The 21,131-nt window shown below is 41.1% G+C and overlaps 1 protein-coding gene across 1 annotated transcript in view; it reads left to right on the forward strand.

Annotated features, from left to right (window-relative positions):
* Phlpp2 (PH domain and leucine rich repeat protein phosphatase 2) overlaps nucleotides 1–20,907 on the forward strand; it is a 77,772-nt gene extending 56,865 nt beyond the window's left edge. Inside the window, exons 11-19 of the mRNA XM_041649856.1 lie at nucleotides 150–245; nucleotides 1,752–1,907; nucleotides 4,388–4,588; nucleotides 9,046–9,208; nucleotides 9,870–10,000; nucleotides 10,628–10,738; nucleotides 11,525–11,719; nucleotides 13,053–13,284; nucleotides 16,217–20,907. Of these exons, the coding sequence (XP_041505790.1) occupies nucleotides 150–245; nucleotides 1,752–1,907; nucleotides 4,388–4,588; nucleotides 9,046–9,208; nucleotides 9,870–10,000; nucleotides 10,628–10,738; nucleotides 11,525–11,719; nucleotides 13,053–13,284; nucleotides 16,217–17,368 (2,437 nt within the window). The 3' untranslated portion in view covers nucleotides 17,369–20,907. The remainder of the gene's footprint in view (nucleotides 1–149; nucleotides 246–1,751; nucleotides 1,908–4,387; nucleotides 4,589–9,045; nucleotides 9,209–9,869; nucleotides 10,001–10,627; nucleotides 10,739–11,524; nucleotides 11,720–13,052; nucleotides 13,285–16,216) is intronic.
* The last annotated feature ends 224 nt before the right edge of the window (nucleotides 20,908–21,131 follow it).

The raw sequence follows: 21,131 nt of genomic DNA on the forward strand, positions 1-21,131 counted from the left end.
CTCTTAAACAATCTCTGCAGTCCCACCTACCAATTTATAATAGCACTATAGTCTGCTAGAACAAACTGCAATAATGTCTTTGGGGGAAATATTTAGTATTCAAGCCACCGTAACTTTTCATCTTACATGATAATTCCTATTCTTTGCAGAAACCTGCTAGAGTGTGTCCCTGACTGGGCCTGTGAAGCAAAAAAGCTAGAAATACTAGATATGAGCTACAATCTTCTCACCGAGATTCCTGTGAGGTATGTGTGTGCAGGTGCATTCATGGCATGTGTTTAAGTATTTCTCTAAATTTGGGTTGCCTTTCATTTGTTGGTGATTATTGAAGACCTGCTGAATAGGAGGTGGCAACATAATGGACTATAAGGGTTATAGTGATGACTAATGCATGTCTTAGCCTAAAGAAACAGTAAAATTCTGACCTGTGTTGAAAGCTTCCAGCATGGCTGGTGGTATAATCTTATTAATATGACTGTTTCATAGGGTGACTTATACACACATGCAATTGCTACCCCGTGTTGAAAGTTTCCGGCATGGCTGGTGGTATGATTGTATGAATATGGCTGTTTCATAGGGTGTCTTATTATGAGCTGGAATTTTCTGAGAACTCCAGTTTTATGATCTTACCTAATCCTATAAACTTTTTATGTAGGTGCTGTCAGCCTTACCTTAGGAACGAGGAAACTAAGAATGGTCAGGTCACCTGTCTGAGGCCCCAGGGCCACTGGGAGCTAGCATTTGAATGGAGATTTCTTACCTTGGAGGCTTGGTCTTAATCATGACACAAATTGTTTTAGAAATTCAGAAGAACTGAAATAATTAGAGTGTGCTTTGTGGTAAGATGGTATTTGACTTGACCTGTACCAGATGGTGAGAGTTTAAAGGTGAGGGAGGAGAGAGTGGTGCTTAAGGGGTAGGACGAGGCCACTGTATTATATATTCCGAAGTACGCCAGTGTAAAGTGGTTGATTGTGGAGTCTTCACAGTTCAGCTAGAGGGTTATAGCACAGTAGGTAGCACCAAGCCTCTGGAGCATGATCTTCATATCTAGACGATGCCATTTCAAGGCGGTCTTTCACAGACCATTACATCTTTGGCAAGTCACTAACTCTACTTGGATTTCATGGCTAAATAGTCTAGTCTTTTATTTTAAACACTTAGTCATTTTTATTGTAATAAAAATTTCATTATGTAATATATTAGTAAACATACTGAGTTTATTAGTATTGATAAATGTTGTCTAGACTTTATTTCTGTCTAGACTTAAGTCAGAATGTTTTTATTCTAGAAACTGCTGACTCAGTGGTTCTCAACTCAGCCTTCCCAGTGCTGTGACCCTGTAGTACATTTCTCATGTTGTGGTGATCTACAACCATAAAATTATTTTCATTGCTACTTCATAACTGTAATTTTGCTACTGGTATGAATTATAATGTAAATACCTGTGTTTTCTAGTGGTCTTAGGCAACCCTGTGAAAGAATTGTTTGACCTTCAAAGGGGTCACAACCCGCAGGTTGAAAACCACTAGTTTAGACTCTCTGGGCCACTTGTCCTCAAGATCTCACCCAGAACTTCTGGGTGGGGGTGGGGTGATTTTTGTGACTGCTTTCTTGACTCAGTCATTTGTCAGTGGTTGTACATTCTAAAAATAGGTTTCTGTTAGTTGACTGATTTTAATTAACTGGCCTATGGCAGCCTAAAAAAGGATTTAAGTAAGCTTTTTTTTTTTCCTGTTGTTTCTCCTTAGAATTCTGAGTAGTCTGAGTCTCCGGAAGCTGATGGTAGGACACAACCACGTCCACGTCCTTCCAGCACTGGTGGAGCACATTCCGCTTGAGCTGCTGGATATCCAGCACAACACTCTCTCCAGGCTGCCAGACACTCTCTTCTCCAAAGCCTTAAAGTGAGTTCCTCAGAGGAGCACAGGCATTGCCTCCATAAACTGCACCGGCCTATCCTTGGAGTGATTTCTGGGTTTACAGTTTACTTGATACTCCAGCTGGAAGCAGAGACTTAGTTGCACTTTTTTGTGATATAAAATCAAGTTTCATAGTAAACTATCAAATACTTAATTACTTACTTGGTGAATGGTTCCCGCAAGAGGGCACTCAGGCTTTCACTGTGTTCAGGGGAGTTGTATTCAGGCAGAGCCTTTGGTAAGTTCTAGCTTTTGCGTTGAGAAAAAAAGGACATACTACTAAAGTCAGTTTTATGCTAGCTCTGTCAAGTGATCTTTGAGTTATATTCTCTTGATTTCCAGAACATTTGTTACCTGCTTTGAAAACCATGCATTTAAAGTTAATGTCCTTCTGCAAGGCATCATTTGCTATCTTGTTGTAAATTAGCATGTAAATGGTATGTCTTCCTGTCTTAAAACTTATAGTTAGGTTTATCTTAATGTCATCTTTAAAGAAAAAGTAGATTTTTTTTTTTTGTGGTGCTAGGATTAAGTTCGGGTATTGCTTGTATTAAGTAAATGCTCTACAATTTAGTGATCTTCTAGCCCAATAAAGTAGGATTTTAATGGTAGTCTTTTACATTATGAAGAAGGGAGTTTAGAGATGGGGAAACAGGTGAGCAGTAGCAACTATGTTTAGTTAACATAGGGTCACAGGAGACATTCCCACAGGTCTTTTGTTTTCTAGCATATACATCTCTAAATGCATAATACTCTTAGCTGGATAATCCTCAAAATAAAATAAAAAATAACAGCAGAAAAAAATAAATGAAACTGAGGGAGATTTTCTTTTGGGCATGTTTCTGTGAAATGTTGAAGTTGGTAATTAATAAGTTGTACATAATACAGAATGTAGTTTTTAAGTGCCTGAAGATAATTAAGAGACCATTTACTGCCAGGTGGTGGTGACCCACGCCTTTAATCCCAACACCTGGGAGGCAGAGGCAGGCAGATCTCTGAGTTCGAGGCCAGCCTGGTCTACAGAGTGAGTTCCAGGACAGCCAGTGTTGCACAGAGAAACCCTGTCTCAAAAAAGCAAATCAAACAAACAAATAAAAAAGAAACCATCTCCTTAATGTAATACTATCAGAGCTGAACACACAGCCTTCCACAGGCTTAAAAGCTCATTAGGGATGCTGATCACGTACCATGTATATTTAAGAACACATATGTTCAAATTGAGGGAGAGTTCAGTTGGTAAAGTGCTTGCCTTATAGGCAGAAGGATCTGAGTTCAGTTACCCAGAACTCACATTAAATTGTGGGACATGGCAGTGTGTGCTTTTTATTCTGGCACAGATGTGGTAGAGACAAGTGTATCACTGGGACTTGCTGGCCAGCCAATCTAGCCTACTTGGTAATCCCTGGCCAGTGAGAGATCCCATCTCCGAGGAGGTACACAGCATTTTTAAAGTTACATTTATTTTGTGTGTATATGTATACAGGTGTGTTTATGCATGCAGTATAGTATACATGTGAAGGTCAGAAGGCCACTTTGTGGAGTCAGTTCTCTCCTTTTACCTAGTGGATTCTGGGGTTTAAACTTAGGTTGTCAGGCTTGGTAGAAAGAACCTTTACTATCTAAGCCATGTCACCATTCCACGGGTAGCATTCTTGAAGATGATACTCAAGATTATTTTGTCTAGGCACGCACGAGCGCGTGTACACACACACACACACACACACACACACACACGAAGACACAAGTTTAATGATGCTTTCTTTCACTGAGGATACAAACATTGTATTTGAAAGATTATTAAAATTATACCATGGTTTACTTGTTAGATTGACAAAGATTAACCTGAATTATACTGTAGATAAAAATATGGACTGTATTCTTCTTGTATGAGTGCAATTTGTACTTGATCTTAGCCAAAAACACCAAGAAATGGCACAATTGATCTAACTTTTTTGGATCTCAACTAGGCAGTATATCTTTAGCCATTATAAAAATACCTGTATCCTTTGATCCTATAAATTCTGTTTCTAGAACTGTGCACTGTGGAAATAATTGGATAAGAATCCAAGATTTTCATTATAGTGGTTATAATATGTGTACAGAATTGTTCTCTATGTAGATAATCTATGTAGATATCAGAGTATTATGGGATTAGCTAAATAAATAATGTTTTGTCACAAAGAGACAAAATTTTTTGAATGTTGTCTTTATAGTTCAGTCATATATTAAAGGTGGTATTCAATAGTGTCCTTGCAATGAAGTAGGTGATTTTGCCTGCAGCCATTATAGAATGGTAGAAAAATAACCTTGCCTATGTTCCTTCTTGTCACCGAGCTTTGAGTTGCATATATTAAGAGAAAACTATCTGTAAAAAAGTTTTCTTGACTTTGGGAGTGGGCATGATGGTTTCTACTTAAGAAGGTAACAGACTCAAAGGGAATAATGTTCTTTGTGTGTTCTGTCAGTCTCAGATACTTGAATGCATCTGCAAATAGTCTGGAGTCTCTGCCTTCTGCGTGTGCTGGAGAGGAGAGTCTGAGTGTGCTGCAGCTGCTGTACCTGACCAACAACCTCCTGACAGACCAGTGCATCCCTGTCTTGGTCGGGCACCCACACCTGCGAATCTTGCACCTCGCAAACAATCAGCTGCAGACCTTTCCTGCAAGGTGAATGAGTGCAGTGTGATCATTTGACAGGAAAATATGAATTCTGCATTCCATTATAGCTATCTGACCATAACACTTCTGATTTGCTGGTGCTGAGACTTCACTAGCTCAGCAGGAAAATCTTGTCTTAATAATTTGGTGCTGGTGAAATATGACTAGCCAAAGAAATTATGGTTAAAATTATGGTTATACCTCTAATTAGTTAATAATAATCTGAGAATATTCCATCCATAAAAGTATAGGGTTATGAAATAAAAATTTTTCTTTTTTTTATCAGCACTGTATTATAAAATACATTGTCTAGTAGTATATTTACTATATGTAAATATAGTAAATGCCTTATATATGTCACATGCCATGTCATACTTACTGCTTCTGTCCTTGAACCTACAATAAATTGGGGAAGTAGACAAGCATCTAGACCAGCAATTCTCAGCCTTCCTAATGCTGTGACCCTATAAAATAGTGCCTTGTGTTGTGGTGACCCCAACCATAAAATTATTTTCGTTGCTACTTCATAACTATAATTTTATTATTGTTATGAGTCGTAATGTAAATATTTTTGGATATAGAGGTTTGCCAAAGGGGTTGCGACCCTCAGACTGAGAACTTCTGGTTTAGGCAATTTCTATGCAGTGTGACAAATGCAAGACATTAAAGATTCCAGTTTGGGGCCTGGAAAGATGACTTTGTAGTTAAGAGTGCTTGCTATTCTTCCAGATAACAAAAGCTCAGTTCCCAGCAATCATATCGGTGGCTAACAAACGTTTGTAATTTGTAAGCTCCTCTAAGCTCCAAGGAATTCAGCATCCTCTCGTGGCTTCTGAGGACACTTGCACACATGTGACAATACCCACACAGACACATAAATTAAAATAAATTTATGTTTGCTAGTTGTACTACACAGAGCTTGGGAGATGGTTATTAGGCTGGAAGGAGAGAGAGGAATAATAGTTAGCAATCTATAACTGTTACGAAGACATGAGAAGAGAGAGTTCCTTCAGTTAAAATTTAAACAGTGTCCAAGGAAAAATAAGTATCTTTCAGAATACATTTAATTAAAAAAAAAATTGGGCCTGGGGTTGTAACTCAGTTTCTGGAGTTCTTGCCTACCATGCATAAGCCCTGCATTCCTTCTCCAGCACTGTATAAGACAGGTATGGTGGCGCACACCTATAATCCCAGCATTTGGAGGTGGAGGCAGAAGGATTAGAAATCAAGGACATTTTCAATTACGTGTAGATTTGGAAGCCAGCACAAGACCCTGCTCCCCATCCCCACCCTGAAAATTCTATTATTAAAAAATATAACATATTCTGTTTCTGGGGAGATGGCTCAGTGGTTAAGAGCAGTGGGTTCAATTCCCAGAACCCCACTTGGAACCTCACAACTGTCTGTAACTCCAGTTCCAGGGAATCCGACACCCTTACACAGACATACATGCAGGTAAAACACCAGTGCACATAAAATATAAATAAATCATTTAAAAAATAATATTTTCTTTTTTATTAAATTTTTTAGGTTGGCATACAAAATAATGAGTTTCATTATGGCACCTTCATAAACACGTGTCATTATACTTTGTTATCATTCATTCTCTTTACCCATTATCCTCCAAAAATAATACGATATATAAATATGTAGCCCTGGATATTCTAGAACTCAATATCTAGACCAGGCTGGCCTGAGCTCACACAGATTCGCTTGCCTCTGCCTCCAAAATTCTGAAATTAAAGGCGTGGGGTACAATGCCTGACTTTAATGGTGTTTTATTCTTTAATATAGTGTATCTTGAACACATTCATACATACCCCAACTCCTTCCTTGGTTAATCTCTCTAGTCTCCCATCTCTCTTTTTAATCCCTATAGAGTCCAGTTTGTAATGACCATCTAGTTTCAGGGCATGAGGCCTGCCCTCATTTGACCTAGCATAGGTCACATCATGAAAGCAACTGACTCTCCTAGCAGCTATCAAATGCCAGGAGCTCCTCAGCTAGTATGAGGGTTTCCTGCCCACCTTCCCTTTTGAAACTGGGGTTTTGTTAGTTTGAGCTTGTGCAAGTCTTGTGTATACTGTCATATTTGCTATGATATCATATGTTTTGTCTGGAAAACACCATTTCCTTGATGTTTTCATTACCTCTGGCTCCTACAGTCCAAGTTTTGGGGATAGGCAGGTGGTAATGTATGTCCCAATTAAGGCAGAGCCTTCCACAAGTCCTTACTCTAGGCCTGCTGATCATCATAGAGGAGTCGGTTTGTGCTTTCTACCATGTGGGTACCAGGGATCAAATTCAGGTAATCAGGCTTGGCAACAAGTACCTTTATCCACCGACCCATCAGCCCTGGTTTTAAAATCTAAGGACAGTTGTATATTTACTAAACAGCTGATTTAGGATAGGGGTATTGTGTTTATAGTCACAAGTCAGAAGAACAACCTAGCCTGGGAGTAGTAGAAAAGAATGAGGTTGGCCTTGGGAACACATTTGAAATAAAATTTAAAACTAAGAAGGCAATATCCTGAGTGAAGTAACCCAGACCCAAAAAGATGAACATGGGATGTACTCACTCATAATTGGTTTTTAGCCATAAATATAGGACATTGAGCCTATAATTCGCAATCCTAGAGAAGCTAAATAAGAAGGTGAATCCAAAGAAAAACATACAACTTTTAGTTTTAAAAGACATGTGTCACTATGGAGTCCAAGTGGGCTCAAGCTCATAATACAGTGTTAGCCTACCATTTATAGGTATTTGTCATCACACCTAACTCTGTAAATCCAGCATCTTGTCACAGAGTATTTATTATGTGATTATGTATAGTAGTTGGATTAAAAGATTTTGGAGGAGTTGGTGAGATGGTCCAGGTGGTAAAGTGCTTGTTGTACAAACTTGACCTAAGTTCAGATTCCCAGAACCCACACAAAAAACTAGCTGTGGTAGCACATACCTGTAATCCTCGCCCTGAGAAGTAGAGACAGAAGGACCTCTGGAGCTTGCGGGCCAGTCAGTCTAGCAAGTAAGTGAGCTTCAGGTTAGTGGAAACCTGTCTCCAAATAAACAACCCCCAAACCAAAAGATACCCAGTGTCGACTCCTAGCTTCTATTTGTGCACACACACAAGTGTATATTCACTAGCACATGTACTTATAGTTGTGTACACACACAAATATTCTATTTGTCTTTATTTTCCAGTTTCCTTGAGTGTACATTTACTATCATAGTACAAAAGAAAATAATTTTCTGGGGGCTGGAGAGATGGCTCAGTGGTTAAGAGCACTGATTGTTCTTCCACAGGTCCTGAGTTCAATTCCCAGCAACCACATGGTGGCTCACAACCATTTGTAATAAAATCTGGTGCCAACTTCTGGCCTGCAGGGACACATGCAGGCAAAAAAAAAATAATAATAATTTTCTAAGCTTACTTATTAAAAATGAGTTTTCTATTGTGTGTATATAGGTGTGTGTCTTGTAGGGATGTGTATTTGAAAAGTATGAATTTTCCAGCAGTAAAAACTGATCTGTTAGAAAGGTAAGATGGAAAGTTCACTTGAAGTCCTCATTTGAGGGACTGGAAGAGATGCTCAGTAGTTGAGAGCAGAGGACCAGGGTTTGGTTTCTAGCATGTGCATGGCAGCTCACAGCTGCAGCCACCGACAACTCCAGCTCCAGAAGACCTGATGCCCTCTTCTGGCCTCCATGGACACCTGGCACCTGTGTAATATACATGCAGGCAAATACAAATATTTGTTTAAGAAAAAAATCTAAAATCCATTTTGAGAAATCTGGTAGGAAGTGAAGTGAAATTAAAATAGTATATCTTTCAGATTGCTAGTATTATTTGTGATCTGTATCCCAAATTTTCTTCACATTTATTGTTTCCAAAGAAATTAGAGGAATTTGTCACTGTCAGACAAGATATTTTGCTTAGCATGTAAAAGGCTTTGCTCAGTATCAGAGTAGTGTAAATAGTTATCTTGTCCCAAGCAGAGTGCTGTGTGTACAAGAATTTGGTGGTAGTGGTGGGGAGTTGCTACCACTCAGTACCTGTAGAAGTCTAAAACTGAAAGGAATCTTAATTCTCCTTCTTCAGATAAGGCCCACTGGCATTTGCTTACCTAGGGTTTTGCATACTAGTTAGTGCTGCAGCTAAGACTGACACTTCTCTCTCAACAATAGGCCATACTCCTCAGGGAGTTCAGTAAGTCAGACAGACCCTCATGCCCACATCTATAAGGAAAGCAAGGGCAGTGCCAGCCTTGAAACACCGAATGCTAGGAGGTCATGGTGACAAATAGCAGGCTTGTTCGTGATGGTAAACCACGTGGCTCCTTCTCTCAGGGTTTTCTACAGTGAATCAAGTTGTCTTTACTCTGGTTGTTATACAATAGTCACCACTTGGCAGCTGCTCTTTCCTGATGCAGAATGGTGTTTTGATGTTTTTTTTTTTCCCCAGCAAACTAAATAAATTGGAGCAATTGGAAGAACTGAACCTAAGTGGGAACAAGCTTAAAGCCATTCCCACAACTATAGCAAACTGCAAAAGACTACACACCCTTGTTGCACATGCCAACAACATTAGTATTTTCCCGGAGATTCTGCAGCTGCCTCAGATCCAGGTATGTGCATGAGCTAGCCTGACACCCTCCCTGCAGAATGGAAAGGGTGGGAGTGAGGTGTCTTTCTTGTAAGAAAGGTTTAAGGAGTGTGAATGAGACTGCCTCCTCTCTCAAGACTTTGTCTTGAGCTAATTTCTCTTCTCCACCAGTAAGCTCCATTGAGAGACTGTACTGTATAACTGTGTTGCCTTATGCTACAATTGGGTACTCTTCGTCAAATGGCCCAGCCAAAGCCCTAATTCTGTACTAGGTTCCTTCCCACATTCTCTTCCCTGTACACTGAAGGCTTCCATGGGGAGCATTCTATATTACTGCAAAGAAAACCAACCAGCTTTAACCACTGGTGTACCCTAGAGGTCTTTGGCTGAAGAATATTGACAAAACTACTACTTAAAGAATATGACCAGACATCTTTTATAGCTTTGATAGCTTTGCAAAGCTAATAAGTGCTGTCCATGAATATGGTTAAATCTCCCCTTTTGTTTATACATAAGGAATGAGTGTTGTTCTCTTTTCATATACTCAGTTTAAAATCTGATATACTTAATTTGTTCTTGGAAAGAAATTAAGTTCCCATTTGAGGCTATAGGCGAGAAGGTTGAGTGTTTAGAAAAGATCGTAACATAATGTGTTCACCTTTGATTTCTGTATTCCTTCTCAGTTTGTAGACCTGAGTTGCAATGACTTGACAGAAATACTCATTCCAGAGGCTCTGCCTGCTACATTGCAAGACCTTGATCTGACAGGAAATACAAATCTGGTTTTGGAACACAAGACTTTGGACATGTTTAGGTAGGAAAAAAAATCTGGAATCAAATCCCTATGTTTCAGCCATCGGTGGATTATCTTTGGACTATGGAAATCTCAGTTAATTAAAGGAATAGATGGATTAGGCCAGAACACTCCTAGGTTGTTCTCTTTGATTCATTTCTACTGAGCTACACACTAAATTATTTTGCATACATGTCTGGTGGTACAGGTTACATTGTAACATCTAAGCAATAATACCTATATATTGTTTTAAGATCTCTGTATATTGCTTAAAATAAGAAAACACTTGGTAGAAGCCTAGAGATCTTTGTGATGCATAAGTTGAAACTAAACTCAGCATCTGTTTTCCCTACCACTTTTTATTCTCCTACATCAAAGCCACAGATTCATCATCCTACTTTCATTCAGTCTCTGGAAATGCATCTCAGTCTGTCAAAGACCTTGGACTTCCCACAGGGCAGGGAACTCTGACTGCTCTTTGGACTGGAGAGGGAGGGGGAGGGGATGGGAGGGAGGAGGGGAGGAGGTGGAAATTTTTAAGTAAAAATAAGTAAAAAAGTTTATTTTCTAAAAATACTATTGTTTTGGTAGTTCTTATAAAATACAAAAGAGAATATGTTTTAATTTTCCCTTATTCACCTTCCACAGCCATATCACAACCCTGAAAATTGACCAGAAGCCTTTGCCAACCACAGATTCTACAGTTTCATCAACCTTCTGGAGCCATGGACTGGCTGAGATGGCAGGGCAGAGAAATAAGTGAGTATATTGGCTCTGGAGACTGGCAAGAAAAAAGGCAGCCTTTGACACCTTAGGCCTGCTCTGTTTTCACAGCTAAACCATGTTCTGTCTGTCTTCCAAACATAAGTCTCAGAACTCCAACATGAGATAAGATTCTTCTAAAACCATGATAAAGAAAGAAAAAATGGAATGCAGTAAACAAAGCACTAAACATCTCTAAGGTTTTCTGATGAAATTTCCTTTCCTATGAGTGAAATTTATTGCAAGGCCCAGCCATATAAATGGACTGAATTCCGATTGCCCCTATCTGAGATGGCCCTTTGCTCCTGTACACAGACTTTCCTCAGAATGGCCCAGCCAAAGCCCACCTCCTATACTAAGTTGGGTTCTGTGGTGAGCATTCTTCCTTAGGACTAGGAGCATAAACCAGCTTCATTGGCAGGTGTGCTCTGCTGCTCTTTGACTGAAGGGCATTGACAAAAATACTTCTTTTTGTTTTGTTTTTCAAGGCAGGGTTTCTCTGTGTAGCTTTTGACTGTTCTAGAACTCAATCTGTAGACCAGGCTGGCCTCGAACTCAAGCATCTGCCTGTCTCTGCCTCCTGAGTGCTGGGATTAAAGGCGTGCGCCATCATCACCACCTAACTATAAAATGAGTTCTTATTCACCATTACCAGCCCGTGACTATGACCGAATCGCCTTTCCTTATGATGCTGTCTCTGTCAGATGCTGCCTATCTTGTCTAGTAACCTCCTAGTAACATTCACTGAAGAAGTGATTATGTTCCTCATCTTCTTTTTTTCAGACTGTGTGTGTCTGCTTTGGCTATGGATAACTTTGCAGAGGGGGTAGGAGCTGTGTATGGCATGTTTGATGGGGACCGGAATGAGGAGCTCCCTCGTCTGCTGCAGTGTACAATGGCAGATGTGCTTTTGGAAGAAATACAGCACTCAACAAATGACACAGTTTTCATGGCCAATACCTTCTTGGTATCTCACAGGTAAGCAGGTGGGTTGACTAATCCCTAACTTCACTTTCCTTATAGAAAGTGAATCTCAGAAGTTGAAGGTCATTGCTTATAGATGCAAGATCAAAGACAGATGTTGTATCTTCCTGTGCCACATTCTTTTGGTATCAGCAGAGTGTGGTAAAGAATCTATGGAGTCATCTGCCCACTTTTGTTATGGATCTGGGAAGGCCAGCACATGTATGCTAAAGGTTATATGTCTGAATGTATGTGAACATTTAGGGTAAGAAGGCTGTGTGCTTTCCTAAGATTTTCCAGAGTTAGCTGATGACCTACAGGAGACCAACAGGCACTTGTTAGGTTTATGTGTTAGAAAATTTATTATTGGGATTTATTTAACTCTTCTCTCCTTAACACCTGAGCCACTTAAAAGCAAAAACCTCACTTCCCAACTCCTGAAAATCTGCCTTGCACTTCAGGTAGAGAGCCTAAAGGATGCAGAGTGCTGAGGTTGTAAACTTGACTAGTTTACAGAGCAGAGCAGCCTGGAGCTGGGGCTGGTTGTATCTTGTGTTAAGAAGCAGGCTGTTGGTAAAGGAGTCAGTTTTTCTGTAGTATTGAGCTAGAGACTTGACAGAAAAAGTTTGTAAAAGGGAGCTGTAAGTTTGAACCTGCCAAGTACTGAGTACTGTACTACATAGTTTTCATCCTTATCTTTCAAAACAAACTAAATAGGTAGGGATTTTATCAGTTTTATTTCTTAGAGAAAGAATTTGCTGGGCCTCTACAGTCAACAAATAAGAAAAGGAAATTTGAAACTAGATTCTTCTGGTGATGTCTGCTGTGTATTATTAGTATTGCCTCCAGGTTGCAGTCACACGAATGCCATGTATGTGGAGGAAATGCAAGGCGAGTCATGGCCTCTCTCTCCTTCTCAAAGTGTTTTTCCAGGACCAGCTTTCTCAGTGTTCTTACTAGACATTTGTTAGACATGGACAGCCTCTCGACCCCAAAGCATAAGCTCTAGGGTGGGGCCAGGCCCAGCATTCTGCTCTAACCGTGATCAGGCCCTCCACATGCACCTGATGTGCTGAAGTCTAAAAGCTCCTGAATGGGGAGTCTTGGATCAGACACAGAAACAGTGTAGAAGGATGCCCCCGTTTGTGCCATATACAACCCCCTTTAAAGTCTTAGTCAGCTGAGAGTGCTATGTTCTTGACCATCACCACCACCACCACCACTACCAGCACCCATAGCAAGTCTGCCCTGGGTGGATGAGGGTTAGGGGTTTGCCGTGGCTAGAAACGACTACTTTTTTTTCTCTGAAACTAGCTGCCATGTCTTTTTTTCTTCTCTTTCTACACAGGAAATTAGGAATGGCTGGCCAGAAGCTGGGTTCCTCTGCTCTCCTGTGCTACATCCGACCTGACACTGCTGACCCAACAAGTAGTTTTAGCTTGACTGTAGCCAACGTTGGCACATGCCAAGCGGTCCTGTGCCGAGGTGGGAAGCCAGTGTCACTTTCTAAAATCTTCAGCCTGGAGCAGGACCCAGAGGAGGCACAGAGGGTGAAGGATCAGAAAGCCATCATAACAGAGGTACATCTTGCTCTCGGCCAGTCACGTCTCCTCCCCAGATGACTTATAAATTGTGTTCAGCCCCTGATAAAGTTTCAGTTCGTGTGGCTTCAGTAACAGCATTAAAAGAAACTCTGTAGGCTAGTGTGGTGCCTTCACTCCCAGCTCCTGGGGAGGAAGGGAGAGATAGGTGAATCTGTGAGTTCAAGGCCAAACTGGTCTACACAGGGAGTTCTGGACAGCAAGGATGACACAGTGAGACCCTGTCTCAGAATAAAATAAAATAAAATCCACTGAGCTGTTAGTGACTAGCACAAAGCAAAAGTGAAAAGTTCTAGTTAGTGATGAGTGGCTGGCAGGTAATGTGAAGGTTGTGGTCACCTTAGTGAGGCCCTAGGGCGTCAGGCTTTGTTATTCTCAGCAGGAAGACCTGCTGAGCTGTCATCTCAGTACCGTGCCTGTACTTACTGCACACAGTTCACCGTGCTCCTGTTGTTTCTCTATGAGGAAGTGTCAAGCAGCTATTTTGTAGTTTTTCTTCTCCTAGAAATTAGCATAACTTTTGCTTCTGAAATTAGCAGTTATATGTGAACATTGTTTACTGCAAAGAGAATGCATGTCTTGTGCCCATTTTAAATGGGGTTGATATTTTGTTTATGGCTGAGTGTTAGGAGATTTTTCTTTCTTTCTCCTTCCTTTTCTTCCTTTCCTTTTTTTTTTTTGTTGTTGTTTAGTTTTTCACGACATGGTTTCTCTCTATACCCCTGGCTGTTATAGAACTCACTCTGTAGACCGGGCTGGTCTTGAACTCGTAGAGAGCCACCTGCTTCTTGAGTGCTGGGATTAAAGGCATGTGTCAAGAGATTTCTTTGTATGTTTTAGAAAGAAGTCTTTTATTAGATATGTGCTCAGAAAATATTTTTCAGTCTGTGGCTTTTCTTTCCTAATGGTACCTTTAGCAAATGGTTCTCAACTTGTGGGCTGAGATCCCTTTGGGTCAAACAACCCTTTCTTAGGGGTCACCAGAGACCACCAGAAAACACAGATATCTACATTATGATTCATAACAGTAGCAAAATTACAGTTACGAAGAGTAGCAATGAGAATAATTTTATGATGGGGGGTTCCCACAACACAAAGGTGTTAAAGCTTTAACAAGGTTGAGAACCACTGCTTTAGAAGAAAAGGGTTTTTAGTTTTTTTCCATTTATCTATTATTATGTGTGTATGCATGATGGGAACTGGGAGGGGCACACAGTCACAGCCCACAAGTGGAGGGCAGAGAACTACTTTCTGGAGTTAGTTCTTTCCTTTCCCCTTTATGTGAGTCCCAGGGATCTAACTCACGGCTTCAGGCTTGCACAGCAGATGAGTGTCTTTACCTGCTGAGCCATCTATCACACCTGAGTAGTTTTAATGACTGAAATTCTGCCTGGTTTTTGTTTCATAGTGTTAAATCAAGAACTATATTGACAAACCCAAGGTTATTCATGCTTTTGTCTGTTTTATCTTCTAGAAACCTTGTTGCCTTGTCTGTTAAATTTGAATCTGTGGTTTATTTTGAATTAATTTTGAGAAAGCATAAGCTTTTTGAGTCTTTTTTTGTTTGCTTTGTAATTAATTTTTTTCTGAATCTTTATATTTTTAATTTTTTGAGAATTTCATACATGGGTATTATATATTATTTTGAACCCTTTTTCTCCCCCTCTAACTCTTTCTGTATTCCCTCCACTCCCTCTCAAATTCATGCCCTCTTCTTCAGTTATTCTATACACACACAAACACACACATGCAGACTGATAGGTCCATTTGATGTTGCTCATGTATGCATGTGTGTGTTTAGGGCTGACCACTTGGTCTTAAATAACCTTTCTGGGAGCCATACCTGAAGAAGACTCAGGTCCTCCTCTCAGCAGCCATTAGTTGCTTGTAGCGCTTCATCATTTAGTGGTAGGGCCTCATGAGATTTTCTCCGTCCACATTGGTGTGTCACTTGGTGTTGTCATTGTGCAGGTCTTGTTTAGGGAGCCATGTTTTTCAGAGTTCATGAATTTGTTGTTCTTGTCATATATAGAAGACATTACCTCCCAGCAGATGTTGTAGTGGGCTTCTGGCTCTTAAAAATCTTTCTGCCCCTATTATATATATATATATTGTGTGTGTGTGTGATTGTGTGTAAACTCAGAGAGATCCTCCTCTGCCTCCCGAGTGCTGGATTAAAGGCATTTACCACCATTGCCTGCACAGAATAATCTTCTTATAGACAATGTATAGAATTTTTTTTAGGCTCTAGAAATTGTAAAATGCTTTATGTTTATTTTAATCACAGACATGTTATTTTCCAAGTACTGTGTATTTATAATTTTAACCCTCACGAAGGAAGTACTTTTATTTCTATTTTATATGAAGAAAATAAAGTTTAGCATTTGTGACAAATTCTTCTAAGTGTAAACCCATAGTCCTTGCTTCACCCAGAAAATGACTGCAGCCATGAAATCAACATGTTAGTAATGTTAGAGATTGTGTTTGTTTTTCATGAAAAGGTATCAATATGAAAAAAGTGTCCAGTATATGACCATTCCATTTGCAACCAGGGCAATTCCTTTTTCTCTTGGTTTAGACTCACCCAGGTACTTGTTGAATCCATTCATTCTGGTCACAGTCTCAACAAAGAGGTTGAGATTCAGACTCTTCTTTTTAGGCTCAATTGGTACTTGTTTAATGCTTCAGCATCTGTTTGAGGAGGGTTAGGAAGTGTGACCTTATTGGAGTAAGTGTGGCCTTGCTGGAGATAATGTATCATCGAGGGTGGGCTTTGAGGTTTCAAAAGCCCATGCCAGCCCCCATTTTCTCCCTAAACATTGTGACTTAGAAAAAGACCAAGTTGCATATCACTAGTGCTTTCTTTCTAGCATTTGTGTTTTCTTAGAATTTGTGTTTTTCTCACTTCTAGGACAACAAGGTGAATGGGGTAACCTGCTGTACCCGGATGCTGGGATGTACATACCTCTACCCATGGATCCTCCCCAAACCCCACATATCTTCCACTCCACTTACCATTCAAGATGAATTGCTGATTTTGGGGAACAAAGCACTATGGGAACACTTGTCATATTTAGAAGCTGTCAATGCAGTGCGACATGTTCAAGACCCATTAGCTGCTGCTAAGAAGCTGTGCACATTAGCACAGAGCTATGGTTGTCAGGACAACGTGGGGGCAATGGTGGTTTACTTGAACATTGGTGAGGAAGGCTGCACCTGTGAAATGAATGGACTCACTCTTCCAGGTCCTGTGGGATTTGCTTCAACTGCCACCATTAAGGATGCCCCCAAGCCAACCACTCCCTCCTCTAGTAGTGGGATTGCCTCAGAGTTCAGCAGCGAGATGTCCACCTCAGAGGTGAGCAGTGAAGTGGGCTCTACTGCTTCTGATGAGCATAACACTGTGGGCCTGGAGGCAAGCTTGCTTCCAAGGCCAGAGAGGCGCTGCAGTCTGCATCCAGTACCCACTTCAGGAGTTTTCCAGCGCCAGCCTTCTTGTGCTACCTTTTCCAGCAATCAGTCCGACAATGGACTGGACAGTGATGATGAGCAGCCTGTTGAAGGGGTCATAAGCAACGGCAGCAGGGTGGAGGTGGAGGTGGACATCCACTGCTGCCGAGGGCGAGAACTCGAGAGCTCCCCTGCTCTCCCCAAGAACTCCACCCCGTGTCCAGAGGAACATGCTAGAGGCTTGGTTTTGGGGATCCGAAGACAGAACAGTGTGAATAGTGGTATACTTTTGCCAATGAACAAAGACAAGATGGAGTTACAGAAGTCTCCCTCCACTTCCTGCCTATATGGAAAGAAACTCTCCAATGGCTCCATTGTGCCCCTAGAAGACAGCCTGAACCTCATTGAGGTGGCTACAGAAGCACCCAAAAGGAAAACTGGCTATTTTGCTGCCCCTACTCAGCTGGAACCAGAGGATCAATTTGTTGTACCTCGTGACCTGGAAGAAGAAGTGAAGGAGCAGATGAAGCAGCACCAGGAGAACAGGCCTGAGCCCGAGCCCAGTGAAGAGGACCGGACTGAGCCTCTGGAGGAGTTTGATACAGCGCTGTGATTCTGCCCCAAGGGCACAGCATGAGGGAGGGCTATGTGGTATATTGGGGAAGGGACCTTCAGGAGATGCTTTGCTTCAGTGTTTCAAACCATAGATGTGTGGAGTAGAATTTGGAGCCAAAAAGTTGAGCACTATCAGGGTCTGGTTCTGGATGAGCTGGTACCGACATCAGTGTTAAGCTTCACGTTGAACCATCATTGGATTCCCGGCATTGCTGGGAGACAGCAGATGCTATTCTGTGTCAGTCCTGCCACCTGCCATTAACCTTTCCTCTCCTAGGATCATTTGAGAATTTGCCTGCCTGGGCAGGAAAAGGACTGTTTCTGTGGAGAAAGTAACTGAAGGTTGATTCCCTTTACTAATTGCTGCTGATGGGTCTCTGTAACAGAGAAGTCACCTTATGTCTCAGACTAACTAGGGGGTGTGATGTGACTAGTCACATGGCTTTTCATTCTCTAGGAGAATATAGCCTATCAAAATGATGTCTACTGGAGATACAGAACCAATCAAGCAGGTAATTTATGTATGTAATGTTACGTAACGAGAGCACTTTTCATTGACTGTGAATCTTTTTTTTGAATCTGCACTCGAGCCAATCTTCTTAGCGGCAGCCCAGTTCCCTTGTCCATAGGTGAGGTAATTGAGGGCGGAGCCTCCTTTGGGGGTACTTGGAAGGATCGTGGAAATTAATCTATTGAATGTCAGACTATGAAAACTGAGAAACTTGGGGTGGGAGGATTTTATTCTGTAGAGGAAGATGGGGAAGGAGTGAGAACTAAGACTCCTTCTCCCAAATCAAAGAGACTCAGCCCTGAATGAGCTGATCCCTACTTGGAACTAGGATCCCAAGGCAGCTACTATGGATTGGCTTCCTTTCCTAAATGTGAGAGTGGGCGGACAGCTCTTGACAAGTAGACTGACGACCAACTAGGAACATAAGGGTAGACAAGTTCACAGGTTAGACTGGTTCCTCTCTCAAGAGCAGGATGTTTTTCTAGAATGGTGGTAGTGACTTGAACACTCACCCTGGAGTGTTTGACACTGTGTGACCCTTCTGAATACTGCTGATTCCACTGACATGGTTCAGAGTACTCAACACCAGGGTAAGAAAGACTGTTCAACTCAGAAATTGCTAAGCATACAGAAAACCTGTCATTTTTTTCATATTCCACATAACCATAGCAAATTACAGCTTTTTGTATATTTCTGTTGCTTTTTCTGTTAGGTTTACATAGGAAACTAATTCCTTTTTATTGATACAAATTTTGGGATTGCTTGATTTTACTCAATGGAAAATGTGCTGTGAAGTTTTAGATTATTACATAACTAAAAAATAGATTGGAACAATCTTTAATTTGCTTTATCAGAAACAAATTGTTAAATATAAGATTGAAAGCATGTATTTTTCTTTTATGTTTGGAGAGGAAGTTTTTGTTTAAAGCAATACTAAAGAACAGATGATCTTTCACAGGTACTCTGTCTCCAGAGGCCCTGTGCCCTGCTCTCATGTGCACACCAGAGGGTTACACTCGGGTGGGGGAGATGCTGTATCACTCTAGTGGTACCTAATGTTTAGTCCCAAGTCATCAGGAACACTTAACTTCCTCTGTCAAACTACTGTCAGTTACTGGAAAATGTTAGAACTCAGGTCTTTGATTGGGGGTGGGGGGGGACACAGTAGCTTGTGCAGAGTCTAGGTGTGTTAGTGAAACGAGAAACTGTTGCCACCTTATTTTTATATGGGAGAATGAGAGTGAAGGAGAAACACATGGTACAGATGACGTAAGGTAGCCTCCTCTGCAGATCTTTTGAACTGTAGAACAGCAGTGATGTTGAGAAATCAGTTATTTGAAAAAAATAGCACTTCAGTAGCATAGTCTTAGAAAAAGTGTCTTTATATGTGAGTTGTTTCCTTGTCTTCTGTTTGCTTATCACCCCATTCACTAATGTCACCTCAAAACCCAGGCCTGAAATGACCTTGACAGACATGAACATCCTTGCTTTTGGGTTAGCAGAACTCTGCAGTTCCACTGTCTTTTGTGGTGGAGTTTTCAGGATTCCTTAGTTTGTGTTGAGAAATCTCAGTATAGGCCAAACCAAAACCAATGGTTCTGTTTTTGTAATTGCCTTTCTTTCATGTCCTGTCATTACTCTGTATTAAAAACAGGGTTCAAAGGCCATAGCCCAATCCCTAAAACATAATACACACCTCCCGTGGCTGTGAGGTGATTGGCTGATGTTGTTACCTGGATAGGCTGTCAGGTGAGTAAGACCCCTTCTTCTTACCTAGAGTGTGTGTTCTCCAGGTGGCCAGAGTACCAGTTACCTCTTACAGGGAACCCACCCTCTGTATGATTCCTGAGTCTCTGCCTGCATCTCCCATTTAATTCATTTAAGAGACGTTGTGGGGCCAGGTGTGGTGGGACAGTGGTGTGCAATTGCAAACCCTCACTTGGGAGGTGAAAGCAAGAGGATCAGGAACTCAGGGTTGTCCTTGGCTACAGAGAGAGTTCAAATCCAGTCTGGTATGCATGAGTCTCTTCCTCAAAACAAAACAGGGTTTCTGAAGGAAGAGCACTGGGCTGTAGGTGCAGTTCAGGAGGCTCCCTGCAAGGGAGAATGTCTGTGCCCTCCAGTCAAAGTATTGTTTTTAACCCAGTGGACAGACAGCTGAAAATCCCAATGCTGACCTGAAATAAAGTTCTGGTGCCGCTCTGGAGTCCAGTCATTGCGCAGACTACTCCTGACACAAGCAAGGCTTGATTACACTACTGTGGAGCGTACACGTGCAATAATCAGTGAACTGGTTTCTGTGCTGTGCAGAAGAGCCCGCCTAAGCAGCTGGTAATCTCTGGGTGCTATTACAGTCTGTGTGTGACGAGTGCTGTTTTCCAGGCAGTCAGATTGGGCCGATCCTCTGAATACCCAACAGTGCTCCTCTTTTTGTGTAGCCCTTCAGCAAAAGCAGGTACTTGGAAACCACAGGCTCACCGTCTCTACCTAGTCAATAATTATTAATGAAGAGACCTCCATAGGGGAGCACTTGGCTGTTACTGATAAATGTACCAATTACTAAAGAATCCGTCTCCAAGCCATCTGGTGATGTCTGCAGCATCACTGTAGAACTGTCTGTGTCACTTTTTACTTCTGGGTGGAGCCCCAAGGCAGGTTAATCTTTCTCTCCATGTAGTGACTTTGCCCTGTGCTTGGGCAAGCACTCTCTAGACTGAGAGAAGCAGCTACATACATCTGCTCTGTACTGTCATTCGGTGATCGGCCAATCAGCATTAGCTCCTTGTATCTAAATCATATGCACCTCTCCCAAATGCTATAGGGTTTTCTCTCACTGTTGCCAGTGGATGTTATCCAAACAGTGGGCTCATATCTTTGGTTTTTGTGCAATCATTGTCGTATTGTAGTCCTAAGACTCATTATAGTGTATTTTTGATATTTTTGAAATGTGTTAAATTTTTTAATTCAATAATATGAGCCAGAGCATGTTGCAGCAAATCTATTGTTTGTAAAAAAAATAACAACAATAAATAAAATAAAATAGAGTATCTTTTCCATGCCTTTGCTTTATAAATATTTTGTGAAGAACTATAATTATATGCAGAATTAGGTTATTTACTAAAAGTATGTTTAGGACTTTTCTAGTTTTTTAGGGGGAAAAGAAGAACAAAATGCAAAACCTATTTTATGACACTATACGCTGTGAGTTAAGACAATGGATAAAATGTTTTCTTTATTATTGAGTACTTCA

This window comes from Microtus oregoni, unplaced genomic scaffold (genome assembly GCF_018167655.1).
Source record: "Microtus oregoni isolate MIOR12 unplaced genomic scaffold, Mior012 000004F_ref0000308, whole genome shotgun sequence".
NCBI lineage: Eukaryota > Metazoa > Chordata > Mammalia > Rodentia > Cricetidae > Microtus > Microtus oregoni.